General features: G+C 43.5%; 1 protein-coding gene across 3 annotated transcripts in view; it reads right to left on the bottom strand.

The window, feature by feature from the left end:
• The window catches only part of VCL (vinculin), a 120,471-nt gene extending 107,546 nt beyond the window's left edge, over positions 1 to 12,925 (bottom strand). The window contains exons 1-2 of one of the 3 annotated variants that reach the window (XM_064269743.1): positions 12,635 to 12,744; positions 10,829 to 11,319 (exon numbers count right to left, since the gene is read on the bottom strand). Coding sequence is in view for 2 of the 3 variants with exons in the window: in XM_064269744.1 (XP_064125814.1) it covers positions 12,635 to 12,802 (168 nt within the window). In the remaining variant the exon portion in view is untranslated. Of the gene's footprint in view, positions 1 to 10,828; positions 11,320 to 12,634 lie in introns of all 3 variants that reach the window. The other 2 variants (XM_064269744.1, XM_064269742.1) reach the window with 2 other exon arrangements.
• Between the last annotated feature and the right edge of the window lie 1,260 nt (positions 12,926 to 14,185).

The raw sequence follows: 14,185 nt of genomic DNA, 5'->3' as shown, positions 1-14,185 counted from the left end.
AAAGACCACAGCCTTCAGTATGGATTGCACCTCAACATAAAGAAAACAAAAATCCTCACAACTGGACCAATAAGCAACATCATGATAAACGGAGAAAAGACTGAAAGTTGTCAAGGATTTCATTTTACTTGGATCCACAATCAACAGCCATGGAAGCAGCGGTCAAGAAATCAAAAGACGCATTGCATCGGGTAAATCTGTTGCAAAGGACATCTTTAAAGTATTGAAGAGCAAAGATGTCACCTTGAAGACTAAGGTGTGCCTGACCCAAGCCATGGTATTTTGAATCGCAGCATATGCATGTGAAAGCTGGACAATGAATAAGGAAGACCGAAGAAGAACTGACACCTTTGAACTGTGCTGCTGGAGAAGAATATTGAATATACCATGGACTGCCAAAGAACAAACAAATCTGTCCTAGAGGAAGTACAACCAGAATGCTCCTTAGAAGCAAGTATGGCGAGACTGCGTCTTCCATACTTTGGACATGTTGTCAGGAGGGATCAGTCCCTGGAGAAGGACATCATGCTTGGCACAGCACAGAGTCAGCAGAAAAGAGGAAGACCCTCAATGAGGTGGATTGACACAGTGGCTACAACAATGAGCTCAAGCATGACAACGATTGTAAGGATGGCACAGGACGGGGCAGTGTTTCATTCTCTTGTGCACAGGGTCGCTAGGAGTCGGAACCAACTTGATGGCACCTAACACCAACAACAACTCACGCTAGATACATTTTGCCAAAGTTGGCTATTCTATTCATTGTAGAGGGTCAAAACTAATAAGAGAACTCCAAATCCATGTTTATTCTATATAATTCTGTATTGGGCTGGATTACCACCCACCTCCCTTCAGAATTCTATGCCTGGAATTTATGTACTCAGTAAACATGAATTGTTGGTCCTACTATGCAAAGAAGTTCCTACGGGTACAAACAGTTAATGCAGTCAGTTGCTAACCAAAAGGTTAGAGGTTCAATTCCAAGGCACCTCAGAAGAAAGGCCTGGCAATCTACTTCCAAAATATCAGCCACTGAAAACCCTATGGAGCACAGTTCTGACACACACAGGGTCATCAGTGATTTACAGCTACATTTCTAGTTGGTAATTCGGTTTCACCAAGATTCACTCACAGCATGACATATATTTTTCTAAGAAGTTTAAAACAGTTTTTGGTAGGGAGGCAGCAAATGGTCTTCCTATTTGTTCATTCAACATGTATTTCTCAAGACCTTACCATTTGCCAAACACTATAATGGGTGCTGAAAACTCAGAGGCTAATAAGACAGAGCTAGTACTTCCCCTCTAGGCTTCAGTGAGGAGAAAGATGTTAAACAAGTAATAATCACACAAATACTTAACAAATTGTGATAAGAATAATAAGAGAAAACACATAGGGGCTACAATAACATATGACAGAGGGATCTAACCTAACAGGAGGTGAAGTCAGGGAAGGTGTCCTTAAGAAATTGACATTTAATATGGAACTGAGGACCAAGAGAAATTGTCCAAGTAAAGAGGCAGAGGAAACAGCACAAGTGAAGGCCAAAAGCCCAAGAAGCTCTGTGCTTTGGAGGAAATGAAAATCCAGTGTACCTGGGGTAACACAAGCAGAGAACAGCTAAGGCCAATACTCTAAAGTCTTTTCTAACTATGGGGTCCACCACCTGCTCACCCTTCCCTATCTGCAGCTGGCCACTAAGTTTTTATCACTTTTCCCCACATCAACATCAGTTCACATTTTCTCCCTGGCTGCAAGGAATGTAAACGACTGTATTTATACACAGTACTAGTGTACAATCCTTTAAGAGGAATAATTTTAATTCTGCAACAATTTTATTGGTGGAGAGGATGTGGGTAAATCTTTTATAAGATTATAAATTTCATCTGTATTTTAAGCAGTTTGAGGCCAGAGATCATATCTTAGCATATATAAAACCTAGCAATGTGCATAGCTAGAGTCTGACAAATAATTTTGCTATTTGGGGAAAAGAATTATAGAATAAGAAATTTAAGAGCTGCTAGTCTAGATTTTTTTTCTATATAAGATTTCTTAACCCGTTCTTATGTCCTTGTCTGCTTTAACTGTCTACCTTGCAGATAAAAAGTGAGCCAGTTCTAGTTCTCCAGTGGTGGGGTAGGGACAGAGAGAAGGCTGAAATATAGGGAACCCAGATAATAGAGGTCCCTCAACTCTCAACTCTGAGAACAAATGTGGCATTTCTCTTTCTTCACAGAGAGTTTACTCATGGGAATAATTTAAGCTTATCTCAAAAGAAGGAATGACTTTGACTTGGACTGTGGCCAGTGTGGTAAGAACTGCCATGAAATATAGCCACTTTCCCCTTAAAAGTCATTCAACTGGAAATGTTATCAGTGGGAAATTTTCTATGGGCCAAAGACTCTATTTTCTACAATTTAACAATATTTATAAAACATTTTTAGTTCTAAGATATACCACCTTTTACCCTCCATACACACACACATACATACACAAACACCACTTAACACCAATCCAGAGTGTTAGACTTCTGGTATAAGTAACAGAATTTTTTAGAATCTAAAAGTCCAAAACATGTAACTAATGCAAGTTAATTTTTGAATCTTTGTTTCTCTTTCTGATTACACAAGCATTTGGTATGTGGCTGTGTTTGAAGGCAGGAAAAGAGAATCATCATGCCTTCCAAACGAGGCAAGAAATAGCGAGCTATCCTCATCATCATGAAATAACCTAGAATGGCTAAGTGGTATACTAAATATCAAAGCACAAGCCACTCAGCAAGGCACTACCATGAGCAAGGGACTATGATGAGCACAACACCAGGAACAGCAAGAAGAATATGACCCACTCTTTGCCCTCAAAATGCCAACAGTCTAAAAGGAGACACCCTAGTGGAGTAGGGAGGAAACAAGAAAAAACCCCATCAAATCAATCATCCAAAAACTGATGGCCCAGCATACAAGGACACAAAATCTACAAAGCTTTTACCAAGGAACTAGAAAGAAGGCAGTGAATCCCCAATATCATACGTCTAATTGTACAAGTCCTCTTTTACCCACGACTCTATTATACTTTACCCCTGTAATGGTTAACACTGTGTCAACTTCGTTAGGCCATGATTCTCAGTGGTTTGGAGACATTGGTCTAGTGTAACCACCTCCACGATGTGATCCAATGTATCAGACAATCAGTTAAAAGGGGAATTTCCTTAGGGATATGGCCTGCCTCCAGTATGTAAAGGGACATTCTGGCAAAGCTTGCTCACATGTGCACATGTGTGCATTTTTCTCTCTCTCTCTCAAACCTCCACTCCTCTCATTGCCTAACCTCCAGTTCTTGGGATGTCAGCCTGCAGAAGTCTTCGGCCTGCCACTGACCTGCAGATTTTGGATTAGCCAGAACCCAAAACCTCATGAGCCAGCAAAGGCCTCCAGCCTGCGGCCTGACCTACATATTTTGGGTTCGTCAGCTCCTGCAACTACATGAGCCAGCAGAAGCCTTCAGCCTGCCGCCTGACCCGTAGGTTTAGGACTTGTCAGCCCCCACAACTGCGTGAGCCATTTCCTTGAAGTAATTCTCTCTCTATATATTTATATATACGCTTCACTGGTTTTGCTCCTCTAGACAACCCAGGCTAAGATAATCCCTTTGTCTGCACGCAATGCACGTACTTAAGTAGATTCATCCAATGATTCTTTGACCCATGTCTTTAATAAGCATGTCTAGACTTGAGGTTCTTTCAGGATCAAGTCCGTTATTTTGAATGTATTTCATTCCACACTGAAACAACAATTAACAGCAGAGAAAGTCTTGGGATGTTGTAATAAGCTGGGTTACCTCACTCTTCCTTACAGATTCTTGAGCAGGAAAGGGAATTAAAAGGTTATTTATTTGTTTTAATGGTGAAAAGGGATGACAGCTGATACATCTATATACATTTAAGCTTGTATTTACATCCAGGTTAACATAAATGGGTTTAGGGGAGAGAGAAAAGAGAGAGTAAGAAGACAAATCAAGTTCAAGTAGACGGAAAAGGGATGATAAACACTGAGATAAGGTTGTGACTTAGGATACGTTTTGCACATGTAATACTTCTGTTTGTTTTTGAAGACTACCTGAAGGCTCTACGTGGCAAAAAAATGATTACTAATAATATGCTGTTATTATTAGTGCTATTTTAGAGCTATATAAAGGATAAAATACTTTAACTATGATGATAAAAGTACATGAACCAAAGTTCCTGACATATGTAAATCTCACCTTCCTTCCCTACTAATTTTTTTTTTTTTTGTAAAGTGTTAAGAAGAAAATAAGGTAAGATAGCCTTCCTCTCCACAACCACTCCCAATGGAAACAGAACAAGAAGTAAAATGGTTGGAAAAAAAGAGAAGCAGCTGCCCAGATAATTCCAAATGTGTGTTACCTGAATTTAGCTGTCTATGTAGCCTAATATAGTAACCAAACAGGGGCTGCAAGAATTTTACAGGTCCAATGTACCGGGAATAGAAAGGTGAAACATGGGGGCCTTCCTCCAATTTATCAACTTTCTTCTGTTGCTGTTTCAGAGCCTTATTAGAGATTGGAACTTGACTCCTTAAAGCTCATACTGAAGGATATACTACATACCACTGAAGGTTGCTGAAACTTAAAAATACCAAGGCATACTTCTAGTCCTGTCTATAAGAGAAGATCTAAAAGTAGATCGGCCTGAAGGCAACATGAACTGACTGAATGACCCTTACTCATCAAGAGTCCTCAGCACACAGCATTATTCTAGAGAGAAGCCTTGCGTGATACCAGCGAATCTCTGACATTTGCTGATTAAGGACTGCCACTTCTGTTGATGAGGGGCTTTAATGGCACATCAGTTAAATGCTCACCTACAAATCAAAATGTTGGCAATTCAAACCCACCCAGCAGCTCCATGGGTGAAAGACCTGGCAATCTGCTCCCATAAAAATTACAGCCTAGAAAACCCTATTGGGCAGTTCTGCTCTTTTGATACTGCCCTAATACTGGTGTATCATGTAAAAATATACCCCACTCTCACTACCATGAAGCCCTGGGGGTGCAGTGGTTAAGATTTCTGGCTGCTAACCAAAAGCTCGGTTAGCAGTTCGAATCCACCATCCACTCCTTGGAAACTCTATGGGGCAGTTCTACTCTGTCCTATAGGGTTGCTATGAGTCGGAATCGACTTGATGGAAATGGGTTTTTTCTTTTCTTTTTTTTTATGGATCATTACCACGGTATAAGGTTTAAAATGAAAAGGCTGAGCCCAGATAAGCCAGAAGGCAAAAAAGCGGCAGATCAATTTTATGATATCTCTGTCTCCTGCCATATGGTTCAAGGAAATATAAATCTTCCAATGAGGCATTCATGACTCACACTATGATGCTCACTGTAACCAGCAGAGCTCCCAATAACACATCAACACCTGGTCTTAATCATTAAATTTTTAAAAGACACACCCAAGAAGAGAATGCAAAATCCCAATGCCACTTTCAGATAGGAGGCAACATATTCTCATGTTATGAATTTAGTAAGAGGCCTGCATAGTTGAAATGATTCTGAAACAAAGAACCACAACCCAAAATAGCCTGAACACTTCTGTTATCTCAAACAATGGGCAGTTAGCCATTCACTCCTCTCTCTTAGTATGTATTCTTCTTGTTTTAGCCAAAGCCCATTATACTTTTGATAAGACCGTTCAAATTTAGCTGCACCAGATGCTTGAAAGCTGAGGATGGGAAACACTGGCTGCACAATAATTCCTATTATAATATTTTATACATAAATAAGTGAAGGCTATGCATATGTTCAAGTAGTAAAAATACAATTCTACTGCACACCTATGACCAGCCTGGTACTGGAAATAAAGAGGTGAACATACAGACACAGCCCCTGCCACTGAGGAGCCTACGGTCTAGTACAGAAGACAAACAGTGACAAGTATGACGGTGTCACAAGAGGGCATACATATGCTATGCTGGGCTGTGGACTGTGGAGACTGTGGATATTCCTTTCCTGCCTCTTCCCTAAGGGTGGGCTTCTAAAAGACTAGAAGACTTTTATGCAATATATGCAATATAACCAAAAAAAAAACAAACCCGGTGCCCTCGAGTCAATTCTGACTTATAGCAACCCTATAGGACAGAGTAGAACTGCCCCATAGAGTTTCCAAGGAGCGCCTGGAGGATTCGAACTGCCAACCCTTTGGTTAGCAGCCGTAGCACTCAACCGCTACACCACCAGGGTTTCACATGCAATACAGAATGTACAAAATATATAGCTACAATATAAAAATATATAATACACAATATAAGAAATTTTAAATCCAACGAGCCCTCTCCCCATGAAAGAAGTTGCCTTAATGTTGCCCTTTCTTCTGTTAACAGCAGGAGCTGACCTTGGCTCATGTTTTTGATGGTACTGTAGGACTTTTGCTCTCACTCTTATTTTGTCCATTAGAGTTACACCACTGCTATTTATAAAACAGCTTTAGAAAGTCCAACTGTCCACTATGTAGAGACATGTGAACAAACATTTAAATTCCAGCTCCATTAAAATTATAAACATTGTTGGGGAAACACAATCTCCAAAAATCTGTTCTCTCAGTAGTCACATGAGTAAATATTATGTATTATTAGAACAAAGTTCACATCTGTCTTAATCTTAGACCTTTTTTGATCTGGGGACAAAATTTTTCACATGAAATTCCATGGTTCCCCAAACCTACTTTAAGTACTTTTTATTTCTAACAGGCTTGAGGTTAAGCGGTCACGTATATTATAAAAAGTCTTTATCTGTTCTGCAGGGTAGGGCCTTCGCATCATTCTTCATGCAGAGTATGCCAAAGCCAGGCTCTCAACAGGTAACCCGGCCAGGCCCAGGACAAATGGAAGCTCCGTAACTAGTAGCATTCTTGTTGCTTCTGATTCTAGGTGGAAAACCACTGATAGTTAACAACTCTGCTCTAAGTGGAGGTGGAATGGTAGAGTAAAAAAAGGCAGAGGAGCCAGAGTAGAAGGACTAGGGTTTGAGTCCAGACCCCACCAGTTAGTTACTAGCTGTGCACCGTGGGCAGCTTACTTAATTTCTTTCAACTACAGTATCCTCATCTATATAATGGGAACCAGAGCAACACTTACCTTTATAGGATTGCCATGAGGTTACATATATGGAAGTATTTTATAAACTGTAAAGGATTATATAAATGTTATTTTATTTACTTTATTAATTTTTCCTTAACATAGTAATTATACGTTCATTTTAAAAACCAGAAGATATAAAAAAAGTATTAAGAAGAAAACAAATGACCCACAGGTCTATCACCCAAACACTGTTACTTCTTTTAACTAAGTCCAACACCAAACAAAAAAACAAAGTTAAAATAATTTCATGTTAATATCGATCACTTACAAATGACAAAATCAGCTGCTAATGTCTTTTCAATAGCAGAGCAGCCTTTCTCAGCTACCAGTTTAAAGTGAAGACAATGCTGCCAATTGTCCCTGAGCTGGTCCCAACAGAGTATGATGTATGGGTGAGGCTCATAAAAGTCAAGGCCACAAAAACTCCCAAAATAAATATTTCATGAGCCCAAGGAGTAGTTACAACACACGCCCTCAGATGCAATGGAGAAGGCAAAGTGTCTGAAGCCCCATTAATAAAACTGGCGCGACTGTAATGGTCACGTCAGAGACTGAAAGATATCTATGGGCCACTTCAATGGAAGAAAAGAAAAATTTATACACCAGGCTACAGGGTCAGCAGGCTAAGCCTTCTGACTTTTTCACACAGCTTATTGAATTCCACCCCTGGAACCTCCTGTGCCCTTCCTCTGTGTCTCCTTTTCCACCCTCCCTTCTCCTACCCGCCCTCTTTACTACTGCATTGGAAACGCTCTGTGTCTAAAATGGTCTTGTTCCATACAATGGAATATGATTCAGCCATAAAAATGAGTGAAATACCGATTCATGCTATACCATGGACGAACCTTGAAAACATGCTAAATGAGAGAAATCATACACAAAAGTCCACGTTATATGATTCCATTTGTATGAAACATCCAGAATAGGCAAATCTAAGGAGACAGAAAGTACTCTCATTGTTAACTAAGGCTAGGGAGGTAGAGGACAGGAGAGAACGAGAAGTGGTTGTACAGGGTTCTTTTTTGAGACAATGAAAATGTTCTAAAATTAGATTGTGGTGACTGCTGTACAACCCTGTGAATATACTAAAAAATAATAAATTGTACACTGCAAATAGGTAAGTTATATGAGTTACACCTCAACTAAGTTGTTTTTAAAAAATGGTCTTGTTCAGGATCCTGATTAGAAAAACAGACACGTAAATAAATATTCCCATCCTATTCCCTTCCTGAATGTGGAGTAAAACACCAGGAAGTTGTCAGAGGCTTTTAAAGCGATGACCCTCTCGGTTGTGATATGTATATAAAAGGACCAGACTACTTCTGTTTAATAAATATACATGAAATGATAAATCCAAATGAGTCCTGTCCTCAAAAAAGTTACCTTAACACCGCTCAATTCAAAACTTTATCCTCATATTCTTGGTAATTCTATGCCTTTGCTTGGGTAGTTCCTTCCATTCATAATGCCTTTCTTGGCACAACTTTAAATGTTCAAATTCCCATGTCATTAAGGCCTGGCTCAAATGTTACTTCTTCCATGAAACATTCCCTGACACTCCCATCAAAAGAAATCTCACCTTTCTCTGAACTTTCATACTGTGTGATTTCTTCTTTGCCGCTTATAACTTTCTATCCAGTATCATACCTATTGCTTTGACATTTGAAGGGGTCTCAGTAAATACCTGCTCAATAAATGGATGACTATACCCAACAATTGAGAATTTCATCTGCATTGAGTAAATGTAAATTTTAGAAATACCCAACGGTGATTGAGAGTCAAGAATGGTAAAGTAGTTGGGCTAAAGAATGCTAGCTTTGCTCAAAATGTATGTTTTCTTGACCAAAGTAAACCAAAAGTAATTTGGCATATGTATGTAAATAATCTGAAGGAAATTTTCAAAGAGAAACATTTTGGTATAACCTGCCCAGGTAAATATACTATGAAAGGAACACCCTCCTGGATTATATAAATTCCAGAATGTTTGTTCAGAAATCAGTTTCATTGCTTTATAATAACACCACGTTTTTTCCTAGCAAAATGTTAGAGTTCTATTATCAAGTGCTACTAATTCTTCCACTATATTTCTGATTATTTACAACTCCAATTTCCCTGTCACATCCAAAGTCCAGGCCCTCATTTTTTTAACGACCAATCAATTTAAGAAGTCTCTAATTTATTCCCCTCCCCTTTGTTCCTTCCTTCCTCCAACAATATTTATCAGTCCATCCTGTGTGCCTATTTTAATGGCAGGAACTGGGGAGCATATATGGAAGTATCTAATGAGGCCTGCTCTCCAGCAACAATCTATTTGGGAACTTGAGGAATATACGTAGTTCACCACAATATTCAGCAGCATATATTTAAGGGCCACAATTGCCCCTGACAGTTCAAAGGAATGGGTAAGTCCTCTGGCCTCCCCAGAACACAACCCCTGGACAATCTTCCTCACACACCATTCTCATTCTCTCCCTCTCTGTCTTTCTTTGTTCATTTTATTAAAGAATGCTTTCTGCTAAACTGCCCATGTTATGTACCGACTTCATCCAATTTCTCTCCAACTTGCCCCCTCACCTGCAATCAAGACTATCTACTTGCTATATCTGGGAATGACTTACTCACAAGTATCCTTGATCATGATTTACTATTTATCAGCATAATCATCCCCATATTCTCTCTGCTAATTCAAATCTACCACTGATCTCAAGTCCCTTCTTTTGCAAGTGTTGGGAAGTATGTAACCACATATCTCTCTTTTTTTTTTTTTTAAGTTTATAACAGGTCTTACTTCTTTTATATTCACCTGTGTTTATTACAGTGTTCCCTAACCAAGGGTGCATATCACAATCACCTATAAAGCTTCTTAAAAATACACAGGCCTGGGCACTGGAGAGCTCCTCAGCAAGTCCAGGGTGGGAGCCAGACATCTTTATTTCTAAAAAGCTCCAGTGGTGATTCGGATGTACACCCCAGTCTGAGAACCACTGATTTATTACACGGCTCCCCATCCAGCAGACATTCAGAGCTTATTAATTCACAGTCTTGAAACTTATAACTAACTTTTTTCTAAATACCCTAACCAGAGATCAAACTCTAGACTACAGTAACTTGGTTCCAAGTACAACATGTGGTTTTAAGATTTCATTTCCTGAAGTACTCCATACATAACTACATGGAGGGGCACTATTACCCCGTCTCTTTACATTGTTTCCCATTTGTTGAAAAACGGAGGCCTGGAATGCAGCCATGTTAGACAATACTACATAAGAATGCAGTCTGGAGCCTTAAATTAAAATAAGTTATAAAAAGGACAAGGACAATGTAGAACTGGACATTCTGAATGAAGGCAGTATTCTTATCAAATAGATTCTTACTGAATCTACAAGGAAGAAAGATCAGGAATCTGGTCAGTGGTGTATTCCAGTTTTCCTAGCTGCCAGTCTCCTGAACTGCCTGAGAGAGTCAAGAGGCCCTGAAGACAGAAGACTTTCAGCTGCTGAAGGGACTCTAGTGCACCAAAGTGCTCTAATCAGATAAGTAACCCAAGCCCCACCCAGTCCCACAGTTGCCTCCCAACTGCCCTGGCACATACTATTTGCACAGTTCAGTGGGGGAGCAGTAAGAACTTTTTCCAAAGTTGTTCCTCACAGGCAGCAGCAGTCTGAGTCACTTACCCAGGGTGGAAAAGAGAAGTGTGATTATTAGCCAGGAGAGTGTTAGGAGATCGGTCACAGTCTCTTTTCCCATTTCGGAAGTTGGCTCTGCCTCCTTGGGTAATCACTTCGGTTTTTAGTCTGACTCATAACACCCTATAGGACAGAGTAGAACTGCCCCATAGGATTTCCAAGGAGCAGCTGGGGGATTCAAACTGCTGACCTTTTGGTTAGCAGAGAGCTCTCTTAACTACTGCTCCACCAGGGCTCCTTTTAGTCACAAGCTGTGGGCGAAGGGGTCTGCGGAGTCATTCAGCACCCCTCCAAAGCTGTGGGTTGGGGGGGGCACCCCTTCCTGATCTCCTGCAGGGGCTGCAGATCCCAAATTCCACAGGCCTCTCCCAGGGCTCCATCCTGCTTCCTGCCAGGAGGAGGAGCTGAAGGGGGGTGAGTCTGGAATGACCCCGGTGGGAGGAATATTTGACAGCAGGTAAAGCCAGGTGAAAATCTCCCTGAGGAGGGAATAAAATGAAAGGTAGCAGGTTTAGGTGAAAAGTCATGAATTACTTCATAAAAGAATGACCCGGTGTTTGACTGCCAGAGGTGTAAGCGGAAATAAAATGCCCAGGAGGGGGAGAGGAGGGGGCAGAGTTGTGGGTAAAACAAGTGGGCAAAGGGGCCTGCTGCGGGGAGCGCTGGGGTGGGCGTGGTGGCAGAGGCGGGGGGGGGACCTTGCCCTCCCCAAGTCCAATGAGGCACCAGAGGAGGTGCAGAATGACATTCCGAGGCGCCACAAATACGAAAGGAGCGAGACAAGGGAGAGAAAGGCGTTTCTGCTGAGACGTCGCCCCTTTCAGTCTATTCATCTTGAAACTGGGCGCAGTTTAGAGATTACCCTGGGGAACCCCAATGGGGGGGTGGGGGAGGGCGCAACTTAGATACTGCCCCTGGGCCCTGTTACCCTCCCCAGACCCCTGGGTGGTGGGCCTAGAGACTGCCCCTGGGCCCTGTTACCCTCCCCAGACCCCTGGGTGGTGGGCCCAGAGACTGCCCCTGGGCCCTGTTACCCTCCCTAGACCCCTGGGTGGTGGGCCCAGAGACTGCCCCTGGGCCCTGTTACCCTGCCTAGACCCCTGGGTGGTGGGCCCAGAGACTGCCCCTGGGCCCTGCTACCCTTCCTAGACCCCTGGGTGGTGGGCCCAGAGACTGCCCCTGAGCCCTGTTACCCTCCCTGGGCCCCTGGGTGGTGGGCCTAGAGACTGCCCCTGGGCCCTGTTACCCTGCCTAGACCTCCGGGTGGTGGGTAAGGTAGGTCTCAGGGTAGGGGCAGAAGTATGAGAAAGGAGAACAACGTGGCTCTAATAAGAATCCCTGGAAGGAAAAGCAGGGAGTCAGTAGGGGAGCCCGCCAGCCCACGGGCCAGACTGCGAAGGCCTAAAAAGGAGTTGCGACCAAGGGAGCCAAAGTCGGGGGGGCGACAGCCAGCTGAGTGAGAGGGGCGATTAGACGTCCTACAACTATCATTTATTGAGCGCAAATGAAAGGTGGTACGCTACGTTAAACAACTGACAAATCCCACCTCGCTGAATCTCCACGACGAAGCCCCAAGGCAGGCATTGATACGACTGCCCCCATTTTACAGATAAGGAAACTGAGGCCCGGTCAAGGTCATACAGCGGGGGAGTCAGGATTGCAAGCCACGGCGGTCCGGCCCTGGAACCCACGCGTAAGCCACGGGCGAAGAGGAGCCGCTCCGCGCCGGGCCCCAGGGCCGGGACCCGGCGGCGCCTCCCGCCCTGCTCCCCGCCCCAGGCCCCGTGCGCTCACCCGGACAAGGTTGCTGACGGCCGCCTGCACCGCGGCCACCGGCGCGGTGAGGTCAGGGATGGCTTTGCCGTCCACCTCGCCCTCCTCGTGCATGATCACCAGGTGCGAGATCTGCTGCGCCACCGGCTCCAGGATACTCTCGATCGTGCGCGTATGAAAGACCGGCATCGCGGCGGCTGACGGGGCGGCGAACCGCGGGCGACAGAAAACTGGGATCGGCGGCGCGGGGAGCGAGCCGAGAGTCGGACTCGGAGCAGTGAAGCGACTCGCGACTCAGGGCTTCCCCCTCAGCGTAACCAGCCTCGCGGGCGTCCCGCCCCCTCGCGTCGTCGCGCCCAATGGCAGCGCCGCTCAGACCCGGGCCGTCACTCCTATTGGTCCTGCTTTGAGATGCTTCGCCCTCGCCTCCGCGCCGCCAAAGCCCCGCCCCGCCCCGCCCCCATTCCCAAGGGAGGGGCCTGAGATCCGGGCCGCGCCGCAGGGATTGCGACCGGATTCCCGAACCTAACGCGGGGCGCTCCTTATAAGGACATGGAGGGAGCGGAGCGTGCGGCTGGAGTCGGCTGGCCCCGCCCCTCGGCCCCGCCTCCCGCCTCGGATCTGCGGAGCCCCGCCCCTCTGTAGAATCACCTCAGCGGGGCGGGGTCTCCTCACCTTCCGCAGAGCCCGTGCCTGAGGAGATGAGGAGGCTGTAGGTGTCCCCGCCCCTCCCCAACTTTTCCCTTCAGAGGCTCTCAAAATACTCTCTCCTTTTCCTCTCAGTAATACGTGGAAGCGTTTTTGGTGAAAGATTCGAACAATAGAAATGCATAGGGAAACATGAGAGTTTGGTTTATTTACACCCACACCCACACACACACACTCTACCCACTTCCCTCAGAAATACTCAGCGGTTTGGTGTATAGCCTTCTAGACCTTTGTCTATGCATTAACTTGTACATATATATCTTAAAAGAAAATGTGATTAAATATTTTCCTGGAACTTGATTCCCCCCCCCCCAATTAGAATTCCTGGTTATCTTTTCGTTTATATGTAGATCTACCTCATACTTTTTAATGGCTGCGTGATATTCCATTGTATGAAATAAAATATAATTCATATAACCCATTCCCTAGTGATGGACATTTAGATTGGATTCTGTTTTTTGCTATTAAAAAACAATTCTGCACAAGTATTGTACTTACCTCTGTGTTGTGTATATGTGTATTTATCTAGGATGGATACCTAAAAGTGAAGCAAAAGTGCAAAAGTACATACGTTTTACATTTTGAAAGATATACTAAGTTACTCAATCTCTCGCAGCACGCTTTGTGTAAGACATCTGAATGTCTCACCTCAAATTCTCTCTTTGCCCAAACATCCTCATTTTGAGGTAAAACATTTTCACTAATGCCTCAAAGCCAAGATCCTCAAGTCAAATGAAAATATTTCCTGAGAACTCACATCTTGCAACACTCTAAACTATGTACTGTCCTGTGCAATTTTTGAAGCTATTCTTGTTCAGTGGTATGTATCCACTATCTGCTCTGCGTGTTGCCAAATCCTGCACT

Source organism: Loxodonta africana, chromosome 16 (assembly GCF_030014295.1).
Source record: "Loxodonta africana isolate mLoxAfr1 chromosome 16, mLoxAfr1.hap2, whole genome shotgun sequence".
NCBI lineage: Eukaryota > Metazoa > Chordata > Mammalia > Proboscidea > Elephantidae > Loxodonta > Loxodonta africana.
Note: the sequence above shows the minus strand (reverse complement) of the source record. Positions and strands in the feature narration are given on the sequence as shown.